General features: G+C 35.3%; 1 protein-coding gene across 2 annotated transcripts in view; it reads left to right on the forward strand.

Moving 5' to 3' along the window:
- Positions 1–24,718, forward strand: part of Adar (Adenosine deaminase acting on RNA) — a 402,559-nt gene that overhangs the window by 286,076 nt on the left and 91,765 nt on the right. For both annotated transcript variants that reach the window (XM_081736085.1, XM_081736087.1), the window contains 2 exons: positions 4,532–4,958; positions 10,309–10,489. In XM_081736085.1, the coding sequence (XP_081592211.1) occupies positions 4,532–4,958; positions 10,309–10,489 (608 nt within the window). The remainder of the gene's footprint in view (positions 1–4,531; positions 4,959–10,308; positions 10,490–24,718) is intronic.

Here is a 24,718-nt window from a genome sequence, read left to right on the forward strand (position 1 = left end):
TAAACTGGAAGGAGACAATTTATTACTGTCGGATGTACCCGAAGTATTCCATGATATTCAAGAAAAGCTACTGTTACATCTTCCGGCTTCCCCTTTGTGAAGACAAGAGGGGAAAGAAGTAAAAAGGATAATAGGAGAAAGAAAGGCGTTTACTTACAAATCTGTTCATCTTGCAACGAATCTTTTAGATTTCTATTTTCAGGTCAATCATCTTAGTGATGATGACATTGAGCTGGCATTTTACTCCATAAGTGAATAGTTTAACCATCTTGGTCTTGAAGAAGGCACAATTCTGTCTAATCTTGCTAAATACCGAACATATTCGGGACTCTGGACAAGGGATGCCATCTGGTCTTCAGCTGAGAAGTCTGAACCAGCAATATGGTAGTAGGGATTATGTACAAATCAACCCATCTCAAAGAGTGCATCTCGTCTACTAAGTGTACCTTGCAGCTCTGTCTCGTGGGAACATGTTTGGTCAACCTTTGTGTACATCCACATTAAGGCACGAAATCGCCTACGCACCGAAATAGTGCAGAAAATAGTATCAATAAGATGCAACTGGAAACTTCTGGGAAAGTTTTCAAGCAGTGCAAGCTTTGCAGTGACTACTACAAAACTACTAGGGAGGAAACAGACGAAGAAAGTGATAGTTGTGCTTCACTTAGTGATGAAAACTAGATCATTAAATTGCATATTTTTCGTGTAAGAGGTATACCGTGGTAACAGAGAAGGTTATGAATTCACAAGGGATGTATGAGAACCGTGACAGCTGGATAGTTACGGACATTGGTATCCTGACTAATTGTGAATCGCTAATCATCGTGGTGATAGTCACTCGGTGCTTAAATGCCTTGTTTACCCGCTACGTAAAATACATATACCTAGCAGTGACCGAGTGAGGCTGTGGCGAGTTATACCCCACAAACGCCAGAAAATGCAGAAAATGAAAAATGTATGCCGGTGAACTGATATCTACAGGAGCGGAACACGTGACCAAGAACACGGCAGTAGTGTCACGCAAATAGTATTGTCATCCCAATACAAATATATAGTTTTTCAGATAGAACGTACACCATTTTATGACATTAAACCAATTGTCATAAAACGTGAAAGAAAATAAACAAAAGGTGGGTTATTTCAAAGAAATTTCTGTAGGAGTAGCAAAGGCGGAAGGAGAAGGTGCATTAACAAAATTAGGTGATTTTTGAGCGTGCATACAAGGGGTTGCATTTTTTCAATCTTTCAAAGGAATAGGTTGTATTGTAATGATACAATGATTATTCTTCATTCTTACTCTAATACAAAGTCTCAGAAGTCAGACGTAATAAACTTATAGGCTATAACACTACGTAATAAACAAAAAGACAGAACATAATGTTATTTTTGAGTAGGTTACAGTGTCGAAACTTAGATTTCTGCTGTGTCTGTTCAGTAAATATATTATTGCTTTGTCGGTGTATTATTTGTTTGAATTCACACGCATACTTCAAGAAATTATGTGCACTCATGTCCAAAATGATTGTCGCATATTTATAACCGAAATTAGCAAAAAAGTCAAGAATATAATTTGATAATGATTTTGAAGGGTACTTTTAATATTGATATGTGTATAATGTATATTTGTGGTAAATTTCATAGAAAAAGAATTATAAATACGAAAATTAAAATGAGTAAAACAAAATGTTGCTAAATGGACAAGAGAGCTTTATTTTCGTTTTATTGTTCTTATTTACTGCTCTTTTGACAAGAAATTTGCCACATACATGTCTTTGCCGATTAAACACATACTAACATTATAAGAAATACCGGGCGAATTCGTTATCAAATTATATTCCTTGAACAACATATTTATAGACATGCGACAATAATTTTGGATATGAGTGTACATCACGTAACAGTTTTTTCCTTCTGTTTTTGTATTTTGTAATTCAGAATAAAAATATTGCCTACAATGTATATGAAAGTTAAAACTTAACTGTAAAATTTCAAGATTGTACAGAACCATCCTAGACGAAGTTCTTGATGTATAGCCTTTAAACGTATCATATAAATTTCTCTCAGGTTGTATTTTAATTTTATTTTGTTTCAAAAAGAGGGTGTGGGATATTTTGAAGTAAAAATACTACATACAGTTTTGCTAGTTATTTGTGCATTTTAAAAAATACTTTCTTCTATATATAAGAGGTTAAAAAATCCTTATTATATAAACGTTGGTTAATCCTTTGGGATGCATAATGTAAATATGTTAAGAAGTAAAATTATTTGAAATACGTTTTCGAAAGGATTTTTTCTCAAGTCTTCTATATCTCTCTCTATATATTTTTAAAAAAAATGATATATAGGGTGGTAATAAGAAACTATTTGAACAAACTTCGGAAGCTGATTCCTGACACCGAAATTAGCAAAAAAAGGTCCTCTGGAACTTTGGTCAGTGAGGAATAGTTTCGGCGATATAAGGTGCCGAAAGCGTGGGAAAAATGAACTTCATAGAGCTATAATTCAAAAACAACTCAACGTAGAGAGTGCTGTTTAGAACATGACACTCGAAGTCATACCTGCTCGATTGAAAAATGTATGTTTCAAACCTCCGCAAGATGTGTGCGAGGGATGTCTTAAAGGAACATACGGATTACTTGCCAGGTTACAGGGAATCCATAAGTTCCTCTGGGGAATACCTCGCACACATCTTGCGGAGGTTTGAAACATACGTTTTTCAATTGAGTAGGTATGACTTCGAGTGTCATGTTCTAAACCGCACTCTCTACGTTGCGTTGTTTTTGAATTATAGCCCTCTGAAGTTCATTTTCCCACGATTTCGGCACCTTATATCACCGAAACTATCCCTCACTGACCAAAGTTCCAAAAGACTTTTTTGTTAGTTTTGGAGTCGGGAATCAGCTCCCGAAGTTCGTTCAAATAGTTTCTTACCACCCTGTATATAGCATTCCTTGATCAAGACTTCGTTGTGTGCCTCTATACAGTACTTCGGAATACTATGTCAGCTGTTGCGCAAGGGTTTTCACGTGAATTGCTCAGCGAATTTACTGTTTGCCGCTTTTTTTTTCTTTTTTTTTTAATGATGTATTATCATCGAAAATACAATAAAATATGAAGTATCATCAATTTTACTATCAAATAGATGTCGTTTGCGGAAATTTTCACTATATTGTAGCTCGTGTTATATTGTTCCGTTGCGCGCGATTAAAATATCTGTATTTGTCGTTTATTGCGTAATATGTAAATGAGGTGTTGGTATTAACCATAGCAAGAACAGCGAGGAGCTCTGGTGTGTGGAATACAACGCTACTGTCATTGGTACAGAACTGTACGCGGCAGCTGTGCTGACCTCGTCCACTCATCTAAATCTTGCCTTGCAGATCATAAAACTTAGCGAGCTTTGCCACCAGTGAGGTTTTTGAGTAAATAATTCATGCTAATTTTTAAAGTAGTTCTTGTGGTGTTAATAAAGCGTATATAAGTGTGATGTCTTCGCTTCGTAAGGGAACCACAATAATGTAATCGCGTTACCTAACCCACAAATGCAAAGTACACTTTGGTCTCGGAATGTTAATCCGAAACCATTTATGTTAAACATCTCCTCAGCGCAACATACATAGGTCGCCTGCTCTACAGAAGTACAGGACGTATAGACGTTCATTCGAATTGTCGCCGAAACAGTACTATTACTGGGTATCATGTCATGTTAGAGATTAATGTATAAAACAGGCAAACAATACAGTTTTTAGTGATCACTGATCAGGGTAGGTTGCTTGTCTCGTAACACGAGAGTATAATAATCCCACAAGTGCCAAAGTAAATCGTAGTGCATTGTAATTATGTTTACAAAGAAAATATATTATTTACCAATTGATTAAGATTAACAATTCAGTTAGATAAAGCAGGTTTACTGAAGTACATCTAAATAAGGTTTTCTTATAAAATAAGTAAATACCTTCACCATTGTGTTGCAATTGTTGCTGGATTTTCATACTCGTGACTTCTACTTTCTTCCTAACTTTTAAGAGTGCATTAAGAAACTGCAAATTCAACAGCAATTGTTGACAAACAGACTAAAAACACTGGAAAAAGTAATTATTAACTTTATAAAAATTTATCTTGATGTTACAAAACCTTTTCTTGAGGCTGATCTCTCGAACTATACAAGCCAAGATACAATAGTCTCACAGTTTTAAAGCTGTGGGTAGGAATTATTGACTTTGAATCCGATAGTAATGAATTTATTATAAAAGGATCTGATTGCTGCAGAGACAGAGAAATACGTATTTGTTTATGTAGTAAATTTATGAATTTCTAATTAAATAAATTAATCAAACTCAATCATAGATTATTTACTGTTAAGTGTTGCATCTATGAGTATGTACTTCTCACAAGAACTTAAATAATTTACGTAGTAACATTCAGTGTTCATTGTTTGCTCATAAATTAGCTTGCAATTGAAGTTAAATTTGATTTATAATTTATGTTTACTATCATTTTTGTTAAAATTTAATTAAATCTGTATTTAAAGGTAAATGGACAAACATTCCAAGGTCAAGGAAGGTCAAAGAAACTGGCGAAACATGCGGCTGCCGAAGCAGCTCTGCGTTCGTTTGTGCAATTTAAGAACGCACCAGAAGCTCATCATGCCATGGGGATGCAGATTGTGAATATGGACTTCACTTCAGACATTTCCGAAAATGACGCTACATTGTTTAATGCATTTGATCCCAATTCTGCTGGACAATCAGAAACTCCAATGAAGGCTCAAAATGGCACGTTGCCACCGCAGCCGAAGAGAGCAAGACTTCCTCTTTCCCCTGGTGACAAAAGTCCTGTTATGCTTTTAAATGAATTGCGTCCTGGTCTGAAGTATGAGTGTGTATCAGAGAATGGAGAACCATATGCGAAGTTTACAATGCAAGTGACTGTTGACGGAGAGACTTTTGAGGGCACAGGTAAAAATTTAACGATTTATTTGAAATTAATCGTTCAATTAGCTAAATCATGAATTAAATGAAGTAATTTATTACGAGGAGAACAAATAAAAAAGTAATGTAGTTTTTTCACAGTAAAACAAAAATGTATTCACAGAACTAAAATGTATATTTAGTAGTATTATGTATTCTTTCCCCTCCTTTTGAAATTGAGTCATATATGCACCTCACACCAGAGTAAATGGAAATTGTATGTGTAATGCCAACCCATTCTCCGATCGAGAATGGAATGGTCAGTGAAGAATGCTGAAACACGATTAGTTAATCAAGATTTCTGTACTCAAAATGAGTGCTGTCACTACTCGTATATCTTCCATTTACTCTACTTCGCACACGCTGAACGACAATTCAAGCTGGCATCAGGTTCGAAACGTCCAAACCGGTGGAAGTGCGTATTGTGATCTGGTTTCTATGGTCAGAAGGACAGAAATCACCTGAAATCTGTCATAGGTTCTGTGCTACATATAGTGACAGGTGCGTGACATTCAGAAAAGTGTGAAGTGAGGAGTTTCAAAGTGGGTGCGAAAGTGTGTTAGATGAAAAATTTCTTAGACGGCCACTATATTAGAAATTGGCGCTGGAGTGAAGAGTTACTTGCAAATATTGGCTCTGAAAATGAAGTGATTCAGCGGGACCGGCTGACAACAATCCAAGCAATAATGAATGAAGTGGTTACTTCATATGGTAGTACATAAAACGTTTTGGGGTATCTCAAAATATCTGCGAAATGGTCCTCCAGATTGCTCACACTCTGCACATGGAGAACTAAATGGCATGCTATCTTGAGCATTTGCTTTGATACGAGAAGACTAAAAACGCATTCCTCAGCCGTTCTGTTATTGGTGGTAAAGTGTATATATTTTATTAAACCTCGAAACAAAAGCGTCCGACTTTAGTGTAGAGATACACACATTCCAATCCACCCAAAATATTCAAGAGAATCCCATTTGCAAGAAAGGTTTTGTTTACCGTCTTCTGGGGCAACCATGGTGTGAGTCTTGTTATTTTGAGTATTAGTAAAACTCAGTCAGTGTTACTGTATATTGGCCATACAGTATCGTCTACGAGCTGCTTTGCCCCGAAGACGAACCACAAAGTTGTGGCAATCCGCGTCCCTTGTTGCAGTAGTGTTGCAAAAATTCCAGACTTGAAATCGGGAAATTCTTATACATTCAGCACACAGTTCAGACTCGGAGATCTTAGATTTTCACAGTTTCGGATCACTAAAGGAACACCGTACCGGCCAACTCTTTCGCAGCGAAAGTGAGGTCATCATGGCCATACGTCAGTATTTTAGCGCCCATTCGAACGAGTGTCAGTTTGCGACAAATGTCACAGTAACAGTGCTACTATGTAGAAAAGTAGAGGAATATTCGAGCTTCACAAATATATTTCATTTTTTGTGAATAATGCTGTTTTGCTGTGAATAATTTACTGTTACTTTTTTATTTTCCTTCCTATATTATTATTATTATTATTATTATTATTATTATTATTATTATTATTATTATTATTATTTAATACTTTAAAATTGATCGGAGTTCTTTGCTTTTTTCCACAACAAACAAGACCTATTGCTAAAAGTGGGATCCAAAGTATTATTTGGGTTTGTTTGTATCCGAGTCAAATAACCTCGCGTGGGGAGCAAGTGGTTTAGTTTGTAGATCACTTATTCTCGTGCGAGGTATTAGTAATTTGATCCTACGCCAAATGAGTTTGTGGTCAACAACATCGTGCCCATGAGTTTTCTCGAAGTTTTCCAGTTTCCTCCCACATTCTCATTCCACTAATTCTTTCATAACATTCGCTTTCATTAAATCATCCGTCTCCTTTACGCTGAAGGGCATTAAGTATGGAATGTAAATGCATCGAAAGTGCCATTGATCTCAGTAACCACGAAAACTATGGATTGGACACTAACATCGGTTGTTTTCGATTATTTTATATATATCATCCCGACCCTTTAACCCCATACCGATGTGGCTGGACTTGGACTTAAATGGCAGCAGGAGTCACTATTCATCTCAGCAACTCCTAAAACTATGGATTCGACACTCCAACCCTCACCCCAATACCAGTAGAGGATGTTTGAACTTAGACAGTATCTCAAATTTCACTATTTATCTCAGCGATCCCGAATACAATGAATTGAACATTAATATCGATCATTTGCGATTATTTTTACATGTAAACTCCTTCACCCCCACCCCCCGTTCCGATGATGAATTTGGACCCAATTCTTAATGAACTTAACCTTTCTTATACTTACCTTATCACTAGAAACTAAAAGTCCCAACGTATTTCGAGTCCCATAATCTGAAATCGTCTTCCGCAGACACTTAACCTGAGTACATACGAGAAACGGACTTTTGAAACCTTTCCAGAGCCAATGCCAGAAGTGTAAATGCAAAGCTTGATTTACATTCTACATCAATTCTACTTTTGAACACCCAGAACTTACAAAATACACCTTTTTCATCATTTGGAGAAAGAATTTAAAGTCAAGACACTGACACAGCACGAAAGACTTTTTCAGGTTCGCAGAAATGTTCATGCCGTCGGCGTCTGCAACTTAACATGCCAATCACAACAATAAATTAACAAGATGATAAAACAGAAATAAACTACAATCACTTGTTTTATGTTTCTTGCGGTTTAAGTGTTAAATGCTGATTTTCAAGGGTAAATAGTTGGTTCATTAAATATCATAAATAGGCCTGATTGGTAGAGAAAACAATGATGTAATATTATTTATGATTTCAGTTGGAGAATTAGTCTGAAGAAGGAAGTGATATACTTCCGAAACTGTAACATTTCTAGTTAATTTATAATAAAGATTATAGACAGCCTTGTAAGAAAGTGTGTGTAGTTTGTGAGAGTTAAATAATATTCTGCTGATTTTGTCTCACTAAAGTGAATATCATAAGAAACAATACTTGACTGATCCTAGTTCTTTTGTTACTAGTCGGCTCTCGGACCTATTTGGTAGTACGATTCACCAACTATTCATGGTTACGCAGCTTTTTTCAGTAGTTGCATATCAGCTGCGTGCGTGCATACTATGATGTAAAGCCATGATATTAAATTAATTTACTAATCTTGCTGCACAACTAATTGTATGTTAGCACCTGGCCCAAGAATTTCTAGTGTCGTCGATGCACCAAGTGGTAACAGTTAGAATTGAAAATAAAACCGGATTTGTTTTCGTTTCATGTGTAAAGTAGTTGATTTTGAGATGGAACATCGAACTGTTTTCTTCGTTTGCTTCGAGTCATAAAAGACGTCAGTCGTTTCATTAGAAGGTAGATAGTCGAGGCGAGACTGATTTTCCTTTTTATGTAAAATAATAGAAGCTTCACAATTGTTGTTGAGTAGGGTGGATTGATTTAAATCAAATTCCGAAACAAATTAATTTAAAGTGAAAATAAGTAAAATCCCGTTTCTGTTCTGTTATTTCGATTATGAAAGATAATAATCATAATACAATGCGACTCAAATGTATGTATAAGCACAGGATGAAAACGAGTGTCATGCAGAGAATGATTAGGGAAAATCCCATTTTGAACGGGCAATGGAGGAATCCTGCTTTCTTCTCTTCGTGACATAGGGTTTATATTGTAAATCGTTAACTATTCCACCGGGGAAATCACCATTCGACATTTAAGACTAAAATTCTTTTGTGCGCGCGTCTGTTTGTTTGTTCCCAGATTATAAGGGTGTACTTAGAGTGGTTCGATCTCCTCTTCGAAACTTAAGGCGAAATTAGCCATCAGGTCTTTTGTTTATACCACAATCAAGTTTATACCTGTTGAAAAATTCGACAAGGTGATCAGGTTCGCGCGCTAATAATCAGACAAATGGTGATGAAGAGTTTAAGAGAACTGTTAACTTTTCTAACTGATTATTATAAGTACTAAAGATACTTCCAAGAGATCCGGCTGTCGAAAGAGAAATCAAGTTCCCAAAATGTATTTGTATTCCTCTTTCTGTTAATTATTTTTGTATTTAGTTGGTGCGATTGAAATGTCCGTTTGTTTGTCGGTGGGAAATATCTTTGAAGACAACCAGTAGATGGACTAAAGTCGTACTTACGAAGTCACACTCTGTACATGATTAGAAAACAGGCTGAGATGCATAGTCCAGGAGACAGTATGTTGTTGAATAGGATCGTGGAGAAACACAATTGCGACTAATTTTCCCTTATTCGTTCAAACTTGGATACTCTGTACATTGAGTCACAAAAAACAAGATACTAAAGTTGGACACATTAATTGGACCAAACGAGGGTAGCCGACTGGAGATATTTAGTTCTCTGAGTAAACGGAATATCAGGAAAAGTTTCCTGCATCTGATGGTCATTTCAGATGAAAAATGGATCTGCTGCACTTTCGTAGACGGTCGTGACAGTAATTGGATCGTGATGAGCCTCCAGGATGTTTTCCGAAACCACCCACAGAAGGTATTGTTTGCTACTATGGTAGTCTGTGGTGCTGGCGATTCATCATGTCTTTCTCCGTCGAGACGAAATCGTCACTATGCATCGTTATATTGTTGAAGTTCATGAAATGCGCCTTAAACTTGTCCACAAGCATCACCAATGTCTACAGACATTGTGTCCACGAAGTGCGCCCACATGTCGCTCAAAGGACAGTGCAGACCCTCTGTGAGTTACAGTATTAAACCCTTCCTTACCCATCATATTCCCTGACGTTTCTCTCATCGACTGTTACTTCTTCTGTCGTTTCGATCACTTCTTTACAAGAATGAACTTCTATGATAAGTGGACAGTGAAGCATGCGATTGAGGACTTGTTTGCTTTGTAAACTCCAGATTTATTCCATCATGAAACTCAATTGTTGGTTGAACGATGGCAAAAGTGTGCGACTGTAGCCAGAGACCATTTTGACCAACCAGGTATTGTAGTTTTCATTTGTCTGGCCTTCGAAATGCGGACATTTGAATCGCATCAATCCAAAAGTTATAATCATATTAACGACTACATAGTGATAGTAGTTTTGAACTTCCGTGTGTTAGGTGGTTTAAGGAGGTCATACTTACCGTAAAGGATAATTTTGGTATCCAGCATACTTCTATGTATATGTATTGTTAATTCCTGAAGGATTATTGACAAGAAAACAACGTGTGAGCTGTATGTATTCACATGAGCTATAGTGAGAAACAGCTGTAGATTAATGATAAGGTGTTTTCTAAACCTAGAATCGTGTTAAATGTATTTTAAATCTATTAATTTGGCACTGATCTCACAAAAGATAGAAGTTCAAGTAATAACTGTAATCCTTGTGTTTTCCAGGACCAAGTAAGAAACTGGGAAAAGCTGCAGCTGCTAAAGCAGCTTTGGCAAAATTATACAACCTGACCTTCTCACCTTTTGCCTCACAATTACAACCTAATAGAAATTTGAGTTCACCAGGTGGGCCTAATTCTTTGGAACAGTTAGCTTTACCACAGGTATTAGCTGACCATATAGCAAGGTAAGGGGTTTTTCATAGCCAGCCATATTGTTCAGTTGTTCATTATGTTGTATTTGGATTGAATGGTAATTTAGTAACCGAATAAGGTACTTTTGAAGTAACGCATCAAAGTTTAAAAAGGAAGTTAATTGAACTAATTGTGTTGAAAGTATTTCCAGTTAATTGTCATGTGATTCAAAGGTAATTTATCAGCTTGATATTCTGTTAGTAATGTTTTATTATTTAATGTGGCAAATATTGAAAGTATTTATATTCCATTAGAATTCCAAATATTGCCTGTATAATATAATAATTGGAAGGTTCTTCCAGAGATTATATATTCAGCATACCATGTGTCGGGAAATATTCTGTATTATACATTACACTCTTTTGTAGTAAGTCTTGTGTTTCAGAGTAATATTTTGATGAGGTTGAATTTCAGGGGAAAAACTATAAGAAGAGCCCGGGGAGATCATGAAAACTACTTGCTTGAAATCCTAAGGAAACATTCTCTTTGTGTAATTGCAATGCACACAAAACTAGAGAATAATAAATAGTATGATACATTGTTAAGAGAGCATCGTGATATACTTTGAATGTTAAATTTTAAAAATATAATATATTGAGTAGTTCGAGAGTTACTTGCCGTGCGTAAAACCGTGTGTGTGTGAGAATGAAACATTAACTTGCGGTTTTTACAGGGAATTAGAAACATTTAGCAGCTAAGCAGTTTGTACAGGGAACTAAAAACATTTAGCAGCTAAATTCCTATAGTAAAACTATTTCTGTAGTATCTGTAAGTTAAGTTCTGTAACTTAAGTTCTGCAAAAAGATAAACCATCATTTTATAGAAAGGTGCGTTATTAGTGCTTGCATCTACAAATAATAATCTATACAATTCTAGGTTTTCCATATATGATTTGTTCATTTTCGTACATGATTTGGGAGAAATTTTGCAGTTGTTGGAAAGAGAAATTGCCTGCATATTCACTTCTTAATCTAATCTTTTCTTTTCTTTCGTTACTTAGAAAGTATGCAGGGTTTTTAAAGGAATCATTTAATAATTTAATACTGTTATTTCACAATCTTGTTTAGTTTTAAAAAAGCAAAATAATGAAAAGAAGTGGCAGGCATCTGCCAAGCACTTCATTTTTATAAAACATATGGTCGTAATATTGTGTGTATGTTAACTGTTACTATGCTTTCACTCATATATATTTAATATTTATTGTTACCATCATCATCTATAAAAGGCACATGTGTATATATATTGTCTGTTCATTAGCCAGGTTTAAGCTGCGTTTATTATGTACAATATGGTATGCTGGTTATATATTTTTACATTAAGATCATGCCTGCTTATATGTTGTTGTTTCCTCTTCCAGTGTAGCCAGATTTATCATCCAAAAACTCAACCGGAAGTTCATTTTGCGTCATAAGCTTCCTGGAGAATGATTATCTGCCCTTTTAGTTTAACAAATTCTCCTGTCTGCCAATTGGAATTCTCCAAGTGAAAAAGCACGGTAAAACAATTAAGAAGAGAAGAAAGGAGGAAGGGAAAGAATCGTATTTATCATCATCCTTTTTCAGAAAGCGAAAGAAGTTTCATTTTTAACTGTATTCATCTGTAGTCGAATTTCATTTATATGAAGTGAGAACAAACTAACATTGTAATATTTAGAAAGATTATATGTCACTATATTATATTCATTGTTTCCAAATGATGATACCTATGAAGGTTATGCGCGTCTAGCGTCATTTTATTGACGAAAGTAGTTGTCAACCATATTCAGAATGTTATTTCTCTTTTACTACGTTTTACTACGAGTTTGTTTTGTGTCAAGTTCTCGAGTACTGTCAATTGCTTCGTGTATGCGGAGAACCAACATATTCTTTAATCATGAAATTAGATTTTTTTTTTTTTTTTATCCAGTATAAAGTATATAATAGCTATCTTTTTAAACGTTTCTAATAACTGCAATGAAACACAGGCGAAATGAATGTTTGCGTAGATTCTATAGAAGGACAAGGGTACTAAAGCGTGACTAGTAGCAGGATTTTTTTAAGTAATAAATGTTTAATCATTTGCTTTTCTGCGCTTGTGTTTTGTTTACTGCTAGCAGTTTTTCATGTACTTGTTTACAAGGACATCAAATTTGAAATGGGAAATATTAAGTTGTCATAAATAACTCCCGTTTTTTTTAAGACATATATTTTGCTTTCATTAAATAACAGAAATATATTAATTTATTATGTATTCACCATTATTATGTATGACTTTCTCCCATCTTCCTGGCAGCTTGTCAATTTCTCCCTTGTAAAGTGTGATTCGTTTAGACTGGAAGAGATTTTCGACAGCCTGACTGACATGCTTTTCAGAATTGAAAGAATTTCCATTCAAAAAGTCCTGTAAGAATCAAGAAAGGTGGCATTCTATCGGGGCAAGGTTGGGAGAGTAAGATGGGTGTGGTAAAACACCATCCAAACTCAAGAATATTTTCTCGAGTCACCCTTGCTGTACGTGGTCACGCTTTTCGTGGAGTTTCTCTTTCACTTTTTGCAGTTGCTGAACGTATGTATCCGCAGTAATCGTTAAATTTGACTTCAGCAGTTCGTGATGAATTATACCTCGACAATCCCACCATACACACAAATCTTTCTTCCATGAATGTTTGCTTTCGGATCTGGTAGGAGTGGTTGATTCTTACCAAGCTAATGTCTTTTGTAGACGAAATTGTCATAAGTAACCCATTTTTCGTCGCATGTTATAATCCTGTCTCAAAAAGGCTCGAAGTTTGCCCTTGAGAACAGATTTGTGGCAATTGATATGTTATCCTCTTTATTCTGTTAACTGAGATTGTGAGATACCTATATTCCTAACTTGCTGACTTTCCGTAGTTTCTACAGATGATTCTGATGTATTCAAACTTTCTGGTATACCTCTTGTTGACTGACGTGTATTTTGCCCCAATATTGCCTTTTAAAGGTTGTCGTCAAGGTCAGAACTTCTCCCTGTCCTCGTTCGTCTTATAAGGTCGTATCTCCAGAACGGAATTTGGCAAACTAATTTGTACCTGCCCGATGGGTTATTAGTCCTTCACCGTATACATTGCGTATTTTTTCAGCTGTCGACTTATTTTGCCTTGTTTAAATTCCCAAAGCATCACATGACGAATATACACTTTTTTACTACTCGCCATTTTAGGAGTTAGGAACAGTTTAATGTAATGTGCACCACACAAAACAGTTGTCGGGAGACTGACTGAATCCTAATCTATTTAGTGAAAGCAAAAATTCGTTTGTCTCAGTGACTCATTGTAGGTAGATACGAACAATAGATTCTACCTAGATCTGCATCGAAAAGATTTTTGACAGCCTGACTGACATGCTTTTCAGAATTGAAGGATTATCCATTGAAAAAGTTCTGGAAGGATCAAATATTTATGACTCGACCCAATAGTTGCACCACTAATATTAAGGAAATATTAGAAAGAAATGCATTTTCTTATTTAACATTAACTAATCTACATTGAGAATATATTGACGTAAATGTCTTAATATACATAGACTACTTCGAACAGTAGATCTTACGGATGGAGAAGGAATATCTTTAAAAAATAACGTATTTTTTTCTTTTATCTAATACAGAAAACCGTGTCGCAAATAAGTGGCCAAGTTTCCGCAGTGTATCATCAATAACTTCGCTCTGCATCGGATTTCCTTTAAAGCAGACTTCTCAGGATATTAAGTACTAGGATTTTCTCCCATTGTACTTTTGTCAAACTCCACATAGGTTCTGACGGAGTGAGCTTTCTTAAGTTCAAAGCGACAAAGTTATGGGAGTGACATTGGTTGACTTGATTCCGGAGACCTGGATTGGATTAGCTTTGTAGTCTGGTACGTAATAGTTACCATTCCCAAATGAAAGTCAACTGCTTATTGTAAAGTACGCAATGAAGCGTTATCGTAATTCATGCGATTAGTTTACGTCATTTTCGTGAGAAGCTGATACTGACAGTACTTCGAATTGACTTTGCAGTTCTTAGGCTGCTTTTTGATTTTCAACTTGCCGTTGCACTGAAAGTATTTGACTGTGAAACCTTTAAGAATTTTTTCCCCCACTAGATAGACTCACTGGTTCCTTCCCGCTTCTTGATGTATATATTATTGCTCAAAATTTTCCCTACTTCTATAGTTTGATCTTTTGTTCGCGCCGATGGGCACAGTGAGATAATAGCCGCAAACCTGGAACGCCAGCGAAACTTTTTCTTGAAGGGCTGTTCTGGTAAGAACCGAAGTGACGTATACATTGTTTGGCCGAACCCATGTGGCTCGCATCTGGAACATATTGGGATATTTTCAGTGACGATCAGTAAAACTGTGCATTCATTGCTTCTGCACTTATTCTTTCTGTCTAGGAAATTAAAAATTTGACATGGAAAAGCGCCACGAACCAAATCTCCCAAAATCGATTTCGTTTTCGAGATCTGCTACGAAAATAGTAATTTGATAATATGACGTCAATAATAGACCCGTACAGTTCATGTACTCTTGCCCAGATCAGTCTGTTCTATAAAATGGATGGGAAATTGAAATTGGTCACATGTACGCTATTCGGCTTTCTGTGCATCAGGTGCTACGTATAGTTTTCTGTGGTACTCGATAACATATGATGGGGTACATCACCTGGTACCTTTCAGTTTTTCACTTAGGCCTGGTTATTCAAATAATCAAAAAATGAAAGAAATTATTATCAATAGTTTATTCCGTTCTGATAGCTAGTGATCCTGAAGCGTATTTTTTGAACGAGTTTTAAATGTACAGGATGGAAATTTATTTATTTGAAGTTAGAAATGAAAATATAAGTAATAACTGTGCAACATTTCGTACTGTAATACATACAGCATCCAGTATAGCATTCTTATAGTGGTCTTGAATGTGCTCTTAGAGAATGTTGCACCATGTACTATCAATCTGGAAACGTAAATACGTTAGCAAAGATAGTGTACCAGTGGGAGTACGACATCATTTCACGTACTTTCAGATTATATTTCAAGAATTTTTTAAATAATCTTTCAAAAATATGAACAGAATCAATTTATCTTTAATCACTTCATTTGAGGAAGTGTTAGGACACATGAAATATTGTTATGGCTCTTCGATCAGTAGCTAATATAAGATGTGTTCCGTTGTTGTAAGTTGTGCAAATTATTGGTGAAACTTGTAGTATCTTAAGCAGTTAATTACGTTAGAGTTCATATCCATGAGGATGTCATTTCTAATCATTAAACTCTTCGTGATTAAGTGGTTAGCGAGGTCGCCGTTGGAGTGGTGAAAATCCGGATTCGATTCCCGGTAGGAACTCATGTGGTTCGAATTTCACGTTAATCTGTAGGTCCACGTCTCATATGGCCCCGTTGCTGAAACACGATAAACTCAAAATCAAATCTAATCTAATCATTCTTTCACGTTAACGAAACTTTTCGCTTTCTGAAACGCATAAAAATACGATTGCTTTCCTTTCTTTTCTCTTCTTTTCTTAGTTGTTATACCTGTCTGTTATTAGTAATTGATTAATTAAGCCTATATTTATCAAGTGAAAGATAGGCCAAAAAAAATGTTTTGTCCTTTATTTATTGTTTTGAATTGGTGACAATGTTTGTATCAATGTTCGTAACTGTGTGTATGTGTGTATGTTGTTTCTCCATGAAAGAGAGAGGGAAGAGAAAAGGGAGATTTTTCTTTCCCTCTAAAATAATGTTTGGTTAACAGAATTTAAATATTTGTTTTTATTTGTGTGCTTACTACTTAATATGCGTTTGTTTACTTGAAATATTCTTAAAAGTGATTTTTCGTTAGGAAATATCTCGTTTAGGAGGAGTAGATAATGACTAGCATTAAAGAATCGTAATTGATAATTGATAAATAAATAAATAAATAAATATATACTCTGTTTTCCCATAAAATTCTGTTACTAGACTGTTTAAATTTATACATATTTATTAAATTGTCTAAAAAGTATTTACCCTTTGGAATCAAAATGGAGAATACATTTCCTGTGACTTGAAAGTAATAGAAAATAACAAGTAGCAAAGTCACATGTACACCATGTGGAGGACAGATATTTGTATGGCGTGATGTTTTTTGAATTAATATTGAAACCAGAAGTGGTACTATATTTCTACTACTTCCGATTTTAGTAGAGAGATTGGAGTGAAGATGTAATATTAAACTCTTCTCGGTATCTCGTATCGTTTTTACTTTGTGTAGATTAATATTGAAACCGGAAGTTGTGGATTTCTATCACTTCCGGTTTTAATAGAAAATCAGGAATGGGGAGGGAATATATTCTTGGGACGTTTAGTTGCTTGCAGGGAATCGCTTCTTATTTATTATCGTTACCGATTAACATTAAAACCGGAAATGGTTTAATTCTACCACTTCCGGTTGGTGGATAACCTCCATCAACGATTTCGATTCCTAACTTTTGACCGTCTACATCCTATCCAAAAATGATTGTGATACATCAAGAATTCTTAAAATTTTCTGTCTCCTGGACAAACGAACAGACATGGTTAGTAAAGATTTAGCTTTCGGTATTCCAGACTTCTTTAAAAATACGAGACCAAACCGATGATCGAACCCTGGTCTCCGACTTATTGTGTCGATGCTCTAAGTGCTACATTACACAGTCTGCTTCTTGAACAGGCACATATCTTTCAGTCTATAGTCTGAAATTATGACCACCAACCTCAAGAGTGGAGGATGTACGGTTCTTCGGGAAGTTGACTATATAACGCAGTGATTAGTACACTAGCACAGTAATTCGGAGACAGATTAGATTCTCTGCCTCATCCCTCACTTTTTATCCTTCGAACTTTCAGTAAATATATAGTAGTTTAAATAAAAATTGGGGCTCTTTAATTACATATTTGATTAAAATAAACCATACAAGATGTATATAATTACCAACCAAACATCACGAACTGAAGAATCCGTCAGAAATTCCATTGTTCTGTATTCATTTATCAACCTTGGTCACAATTCACATACAACTTGGGCTCTCTCCCATGTATGTTAGCCATTCGTGTATACTCTATATTTTGTTTTAACTCTATGCGTATGTATGCCGTTCTGTTACGAAATGTACTTTTTTTTTTAGAATGAAGTATTTCCGTTAAGATTTTTTATGTGATAATTCATGCGTGATTAAAACTTGCGAATTCTGCAAGGAAGAGCAAGGCCAGTATTATTGGTTTATTTACAATAGAGCTTTTCCGAACAATTTAGGTCGATATGTATATGTACTAATTCAATTGTGCGAGTTGGGGCTTTCCTGTTTCGGTCAGTACTTAAAACAGCTATACATTTTACAGCAAAACATTGTGATCATTTTGTTATAATACACTATATTTCGTAGACTTCATCAGATTAGAAAAGAACATAAAAGACAACACCAAGGTCATGGTAACGAACACATTAAGAATGTCAATGATTTTCTTTTTAAATTATTAAATTGAGTAACTCCTACTTGTTCTTCGGCATGTATGTGGATAAAACATTTCTGACCAAACGACTAATTATATAGCGGTTATCGTTGTACACTACTTTTTTTTTCTTACTGATCTGCCGTTCTGACTTTCATCTACTTCTTTCATCTTACTTTTTGATATGTTACATGTTACTCTTTGATATTTGTTTTCTACTTAACAGTGTTTTCTGTACTAAATGTGACAGAAAAGTCAAATTATATGTAATTCGGTGAACCAGGTAAGGAAAGGATTGCCTTCAGTTTTAACCCTTTTAGTTTCTGTGCTTTTTTTCTATTAGAATATTAAAGACTACTATGATTTTCAATATATTTTACAGGCTGTTAAATATCATACAGTCAAATGTGCCATACACTTATTTCTTTTTCAGTTTCTAAGAGAACACTGCAAATACTGGAAATATCCTAGACAAATCAGTAGACACCCTGGTAATATGTCTACTATGTAGAGATGCAAGGGCTCGGAAAAAAACCGGCTTTTTTGGAAAAAAAAACTCGGTTTTTTCTGCTTTGCTTTTTTGCTTCGGAAATTTTGGGCTTTTTTCAAAATACTGCTTTAAATTGATAAAACAGACTTTGTATCGCTTCTCTATAACACAAAAAATCATTTAATTAGTGGTTGATGCTGATAATAATATAAAACATCGAAAATAAACTATGAATTTCGAAAAAATATTTCAAACAATTTTTCTTAAACATATTTACATTATGAATTCCACAGGATTAACCAATGTATATAATAAGAATTTTTTAACCTCCTATATACAAAAATAAGCAGAGTTGGCAAGAACCGTGGTTGTTTTTGAAAATTCCAAAAACCCGTTTTTTGGGGGATGTTTAAACCAGGCTTTTTTGGTTTAAACCAGGCTTTTTTGACTTAGATTTTTTGCTTTATGTATTTATATTACATATTCACAGAAATAGCTTAAGTTTGTTTCGCCTTGATGTTATTATGCAACAGCGGGGTTATGCCGGAAGAACTCCCATAAGCTTAAAGAAGTGCGGTCAGTAAATTTCTTAAGTTGAGAATCTCCCGCCCTAGCCATTGGGAAAATCCCGTCATTACTTGAAATGTAAGACAATAACGGGAAAATCCTGTTATTGCTTTGCATGTAAAATTTAAAGGTCAATGTACCATAATCAGTACGCTAAAACTGAGGTATTAAATTACAAATTTAGTACCGGTACGAAGATATCATTGAAAGTCCAATCCAAGCTAATGTTGGAAGCTACGTAGGCAATCGATAAATTTTGCCAATTTCTATCAATATATTTAAGCAATATTGGCTTCTTTATAAAACAACACGCGTTTAGGCATGTAGAAATATACATTTTGGTTTGTTTCGTATATTTAGGCTTAACATCCTTACGAAATACCGAGGTTATCAAGGACAAGACTTTCGCTTAAACTGACATCCGAACCGCTACTTGGGTTACGCATGAAAGAAGGATTGTGGTTCGACCGAGAATTGAACATGGGACACCTTGAATAAAAGGTGAAAAGGAAATAAAACTATTGCAGGTAGTTTGATATCTGGAAACATTACCATGAAGTTCACACGATTCGCATTTTTCATTCTTTTTATTTTTGTGGTTTAAACCAGTTATTAAAAAAAAAAGTTGATGTAAATCAGCCAACCCTAAAAGTAAACACTTCTTTTTAAAGAATACACAAATAACTAGCAAAATAGTATGTAGTATTTTTACTTCAAAATATTCCATACCCTCTTTTTGAAACAAAATAAAATTAAAATAAAACATAAGAGAAATACTTAGATTTATATGATACACTTAAAGGCTGCACATCTAGAGCTTTTGGTTCTGTATATTCTTGAAATTCTACAGTTAAGTTTTATAGAACCACCATCACAGTTTACCCAATCCTCAAGTTTTCTGAATTTTTAACAAGAGGGATTCAACATATCATTACGGAACTCCCCCCCCCCCCCCAAAAAAAAAAAAGACTACGGAAGACTACGGAATATATTTAAGTTAAGCTAAATACAACTGCACAACAAACATGACTGAGTGATTAGCTTTTGCGCTTCTATCGGGAAGTCCGGGATTCAACCAGCATTCGACCATTCTGACAAAGGTTTTCTTCATTCCTTCTGTGAATGTAGAAATAGTGCGTGTACTGTGAGTTGGGCGACTTCCTTTTTTATTGTTTTTAAATCGTTATTATTACTAATTACCAGCAGTGACGGTTTTGCGAAGGTTAGGGGGGCGGTCTTTCGGACTGAAGCCCGTTCCCCAAAGTTACGGAATGTCTGCAACAAACGAAATATCTATTATTTATGCCTTTACTCATAAACTTTAAGCTCCCGTCAAATAAAAATTACGAATGTTTAAAAAAACTAAACATTAGTAAGAAACCCTTCCCAAAATACTTTTCTAAATCCGCCACTGATTATTTGTATAAATTGGTATTCAAGGTTGTGTCCGGAAAATTATAGCTAAATCACTTCACAGCTATAGTATAACAGAAATGTGGAAGTACGGTTTGACGGATATATTGAAAAACGTACGCTTTGACGGATAAATAGAAAAACGGGCAAGTTTAACTTTTGCGCTAGAAGTTAGAGTACTAAAAGCTCTTAGAAATGAAACACGGATGACAAACTAGAGAAGAAAAAAGATGTCGATAACTCAAGAGTTAAAATAAAGTTAAATAGCCTCTAAAATTACCCTCAAATACTACATTCTTCATGTTAGCTTTAATTCGTAAAACATGTGCTCCATCCATCTTGATGGTGAATTTCAGAGCGAAATATCACATTCAGGTCATGGAATTTTTATCTAACTATAGAATATACTATAAGAAAGCTATTTAGATAGAAAAATCATGAAGTTGAAAAAAGCCAAAATTTCCAAAATTCTCGTTTTTTTCCCAAAAAAGCCGGCTTTTTATGTGAAAAAAACCATCGATTCAAAAAAGCCGGCTTTTTTGCATCTCTACTACTATGTGATTCTTGTTTTCTTCTATTGTCCTGCATTATACGACCTAGTTGTTACTTGTGATGCTTCAGTTCCTTGAAATAGCGTTTTATCTTATTTTCAATACACTTAAAACCCAAGAAAATGAGCACGTGATAATGCTATAGTGATAAGGTGGTCGAGCTTTAGTTACCTTTGTGCACACCCACACGAAAAGTTTTGGCTATGTCTATATATCAAGTAAGTCGTGCTTAGTTATTCTGTGTTCTTTAATGGCACTAGTCTGGCAATGTAACAGTATTGCCAACTGGTATGACATGTTTATAACCATAGCCAGCAATTTCTTGGTAGCATTATTTAAATTTAAGAATGAAAACGTTAAACACAAATCCACAAATTACGGAAATTCTCTGTCCCGAAAAAAATTTATCGGGACACCAGAACACAATCTCGTATTAAAAAACCATTTCTGTTGACTACTGCCGACTGTTTCCCTTGAATTGATAGGTGCACTTACGTTAATTGTCGACCGTACAGGTCCGAGTCGATCGTTCAAAGCTGTGCAACACGAAGTTCTTTCTTCTCGATTGCAGGCACAAGTTTTTCTTCCTTGAGGTCTTGACTCAAAATCTTTGCATCGTTTCTTTGATAATGCTAGGTCGTTTGTTATCATTTGGAGTGACAATAAATAACTTGTGATAAGCATTTTCATAAGATATTTTCAATATTTACTAAGGGAGTGGGGGCTAGTTGTTAAGCGTTTTGCTTCTGAATCGAGAAGTTCCGCTTAAATTCGGTAGTCGTCCGTTCTGACTTTTTTTCAGTTCCACCAGAGGAACCTCTGGGTAAGGCCGTCAATGCCTCTTTTTATTACGATTGCTGTTACTTGTTGATTGAGTGTAGTGTAAATCTTCATTGATGACTGATTAAGATCTGACCAATTTAGTGGTCGTCCTTGGAAGTTTTCCAACTCTCAGAAATCGTATGTACCAACGAAATTGATTGAGTTAATGTCCAGCATTTAAGGTTGAGCATTCTAGATTTGAGTAGTTTCTGCAGATGTTTTACTATCCTTGACACAAAACTTTATTTCTACGTGATGCTTAATTTTTAGATTCATGATTGCGATGTGTAATACTTTAATACTATCAATAAAGTGCTATCACATACAAAGAAATAGACCTGTCAGGATGAAACATTCACATGATACAAAACAAACTTTTACTTTAGTTCAGGCAAGGTCCAATAACTCCTATCACTGTTAAGTTGCAGTATCATTATAATTCTATTCTGCCAGGTCAATCTATTGTGCAATATCATTATCTTTCTATTCTGGCAGGCCACGTTCCGAAAACAGAAGTTTCTAGGCACCACGTTGCCTCTTTGCCTTAACGTAACAATTTTCTGTTTTAACACCGTCCATTAATAGTAACTTCTTTCGCTCCTTCCTCTTTTTCCTTTCACCGTACCTTTTATCATATCTCTCAAAATACAGTTTCTTCTCAGTCAGTGTTCTATTTCTCTTCCTTTTTCTTACTGCATGTTGTATTATCCTTATTACTTTTCCTTTCGACTCAACCCAGTTTCCTCCCATTGTTCTCATACCCACATTTCGAAAGCATCCAATCTTTTTTTCACTTTTGCATAATATCCATGTTTCTGTTTCATAGAATACAATACTTCTCAGCGTGTATTTTATGAGGTCTTCTTTTTATTCAAAGATTCAGAAAATAAAATTTTCTTATTTCTAAAAGCTTCTTGCGCCATTTCTGTCCTTGCTTTTTATTTTACGTTTACATTCCATATCTTCTCTAATATTACCTAGGTGCCGAAAACCAGTTACCTGCCCTGCTTTCCCCCCACTTCTATATTTGATGGGCACGGCTTTTTTCAATCATGGATGCTTCTATATTTTATGGACACGGCCTTTTTCCAATCATAGTTGCTTTTGTCTTTCCAACACTTATGTGAACCTTATATTCTTCGCAGCTTTTCCTCAAATTTTCTAACATCTTGTGAATTTCCTTTGCAGATCCTGCAATAAGTGCCATATGCAATTCTGCAAATCACATATACCTAATCCTTCTGCCCTACCGAAGTACCATCCTCAGTATGCAGGCCTTTCTTCACTATACAGTCATGGAGAAATTAATAGCAACTCCTTGGAATTTTACGCATTTATAAGGATTTCAAAGAAGTTAATACCTAAATATGCACCAACATACAATGATATATACATCAAATTAAAGGAAATTTTATGTAGAATCCAATCTACTCACAGAAGTTACGTATCTTTAAACAATTGATGATATTCAACAAAATGTGTGGGAAAGGAAACACAAATCCGTCATGCTAAATGTTCGTTTAATGGATGACTCGATGTTGCTTTCAGTGAGATCTGCGCTCAATAAGATAATCCACGTTCCAAGAGTGCAGCATGGTTTCTGCTTCCTTACTTATTGTGTAGGTGCCCTATGTTATGTAATTGTGTTGTTCTAGTAGTGTTATTTTTGCTGAAGAATTTGAAAGTGATAGTTTTACTCATAAATATTGATTTACCGTTTATAAATTATTGATACCGGACATCGACAAGGGTAAAACGTGTGACATTACACCACAGAAAGCCACTAGAATTAAAATATTAAGTAAGAGTGGCGGATTATGCAACTGCATAGAAGTACAGTGGGTAGGCAGCTGGCCAAGATTCGGGAAGCAGGGGCATAAAAAGTGGAAGTATTGGCAAATGTGGTCGAAAAATGAAATCCTTGCTTAGACAGAACAGTGCACTGCGACAGTTGTGTCTTGCAGACAGGTTTAAGTCATCAGCTTATCTTGCTAGAAGTTAAAGGAAAACATCTGGTGTCGATGTTTGTCCGCGAACAGCGAGAAACATGTTCAAATCAATGAGTTTTTGTTCATATAGAGCTGTAAGGAAGCCATATCTTACAGCGGAGCAACGTAAAAGGCGCGTAGAGTGGGCCAAAACTTACAAGGATTGGGCAAGTGACCAGTAGCGCAAAGTTCTCTTTACTGATGAGACGAAAATAACCATTTATGGCAATAATTCACGCAGTAGAGTTTATTGCATGACTGGTGAAACACGTAATTCTGCGTGTACTGTAAAAACTTCCAGGTGCTCTACCAGCGTAATGACTTGGGGATCTTTTTCTTTTAGTGGAATTGATAAAATTCACATTTGTGATGGTGGTGTTAATGCAAAAACTTATAAACATATTCTTGAAACGACAGTGATACATGCGGGTAGAGATTTATTCAACGGTGGTTCCCTTATTTTTCAAGACGATTCTGCCCCCTGTCATCGTGTCAGAGTTATAAAAGACTATATGCTGTCCTTAAGTCATGTTACCCATTTTCCTTGACCGGGTGATTCGCCCGACTTAAACTCAATTGAAAATTTATGGAGTATTTTGAAGGATAAGGTTCGTGCAAGACATCCTACAACGAGAGCTGAGTTAATTCAAGCAATAAACTACGTCTGGCAACACTGCATTTCAATATAGACACTACAAAACTTAGTAAACTCCATGCCATAACAATGCAAAGACGTTATTACTAAGCGTGGACATAAAATCAAGTATTAGCTTGAGCCAAAATCAGTTGGGTACGCTTCACTTACTTTCACTTCACTTAACAATTGATGTCATATTTTGTTGAATATCATCAATTGTTGTAAAGATATGTAACTTCTGTGACTAGATTTGGATTCTATATAAAATTTCCTTTAATTTGATGTATATATCATT

Source organism: Thermobia domestica, chromosome 13, assembly GCF_964235325.1.
Source record: "Thermobia domestica chromosome 13, izTheDome1.hap1.1, whole genome shotgun sequence".
Lineage (NCBI taxonomy): Eukaryota > Metazoa > Arthropoda > Insecta > Zygentoma > Lepismatidae > Thermobia > Thermobia domestica.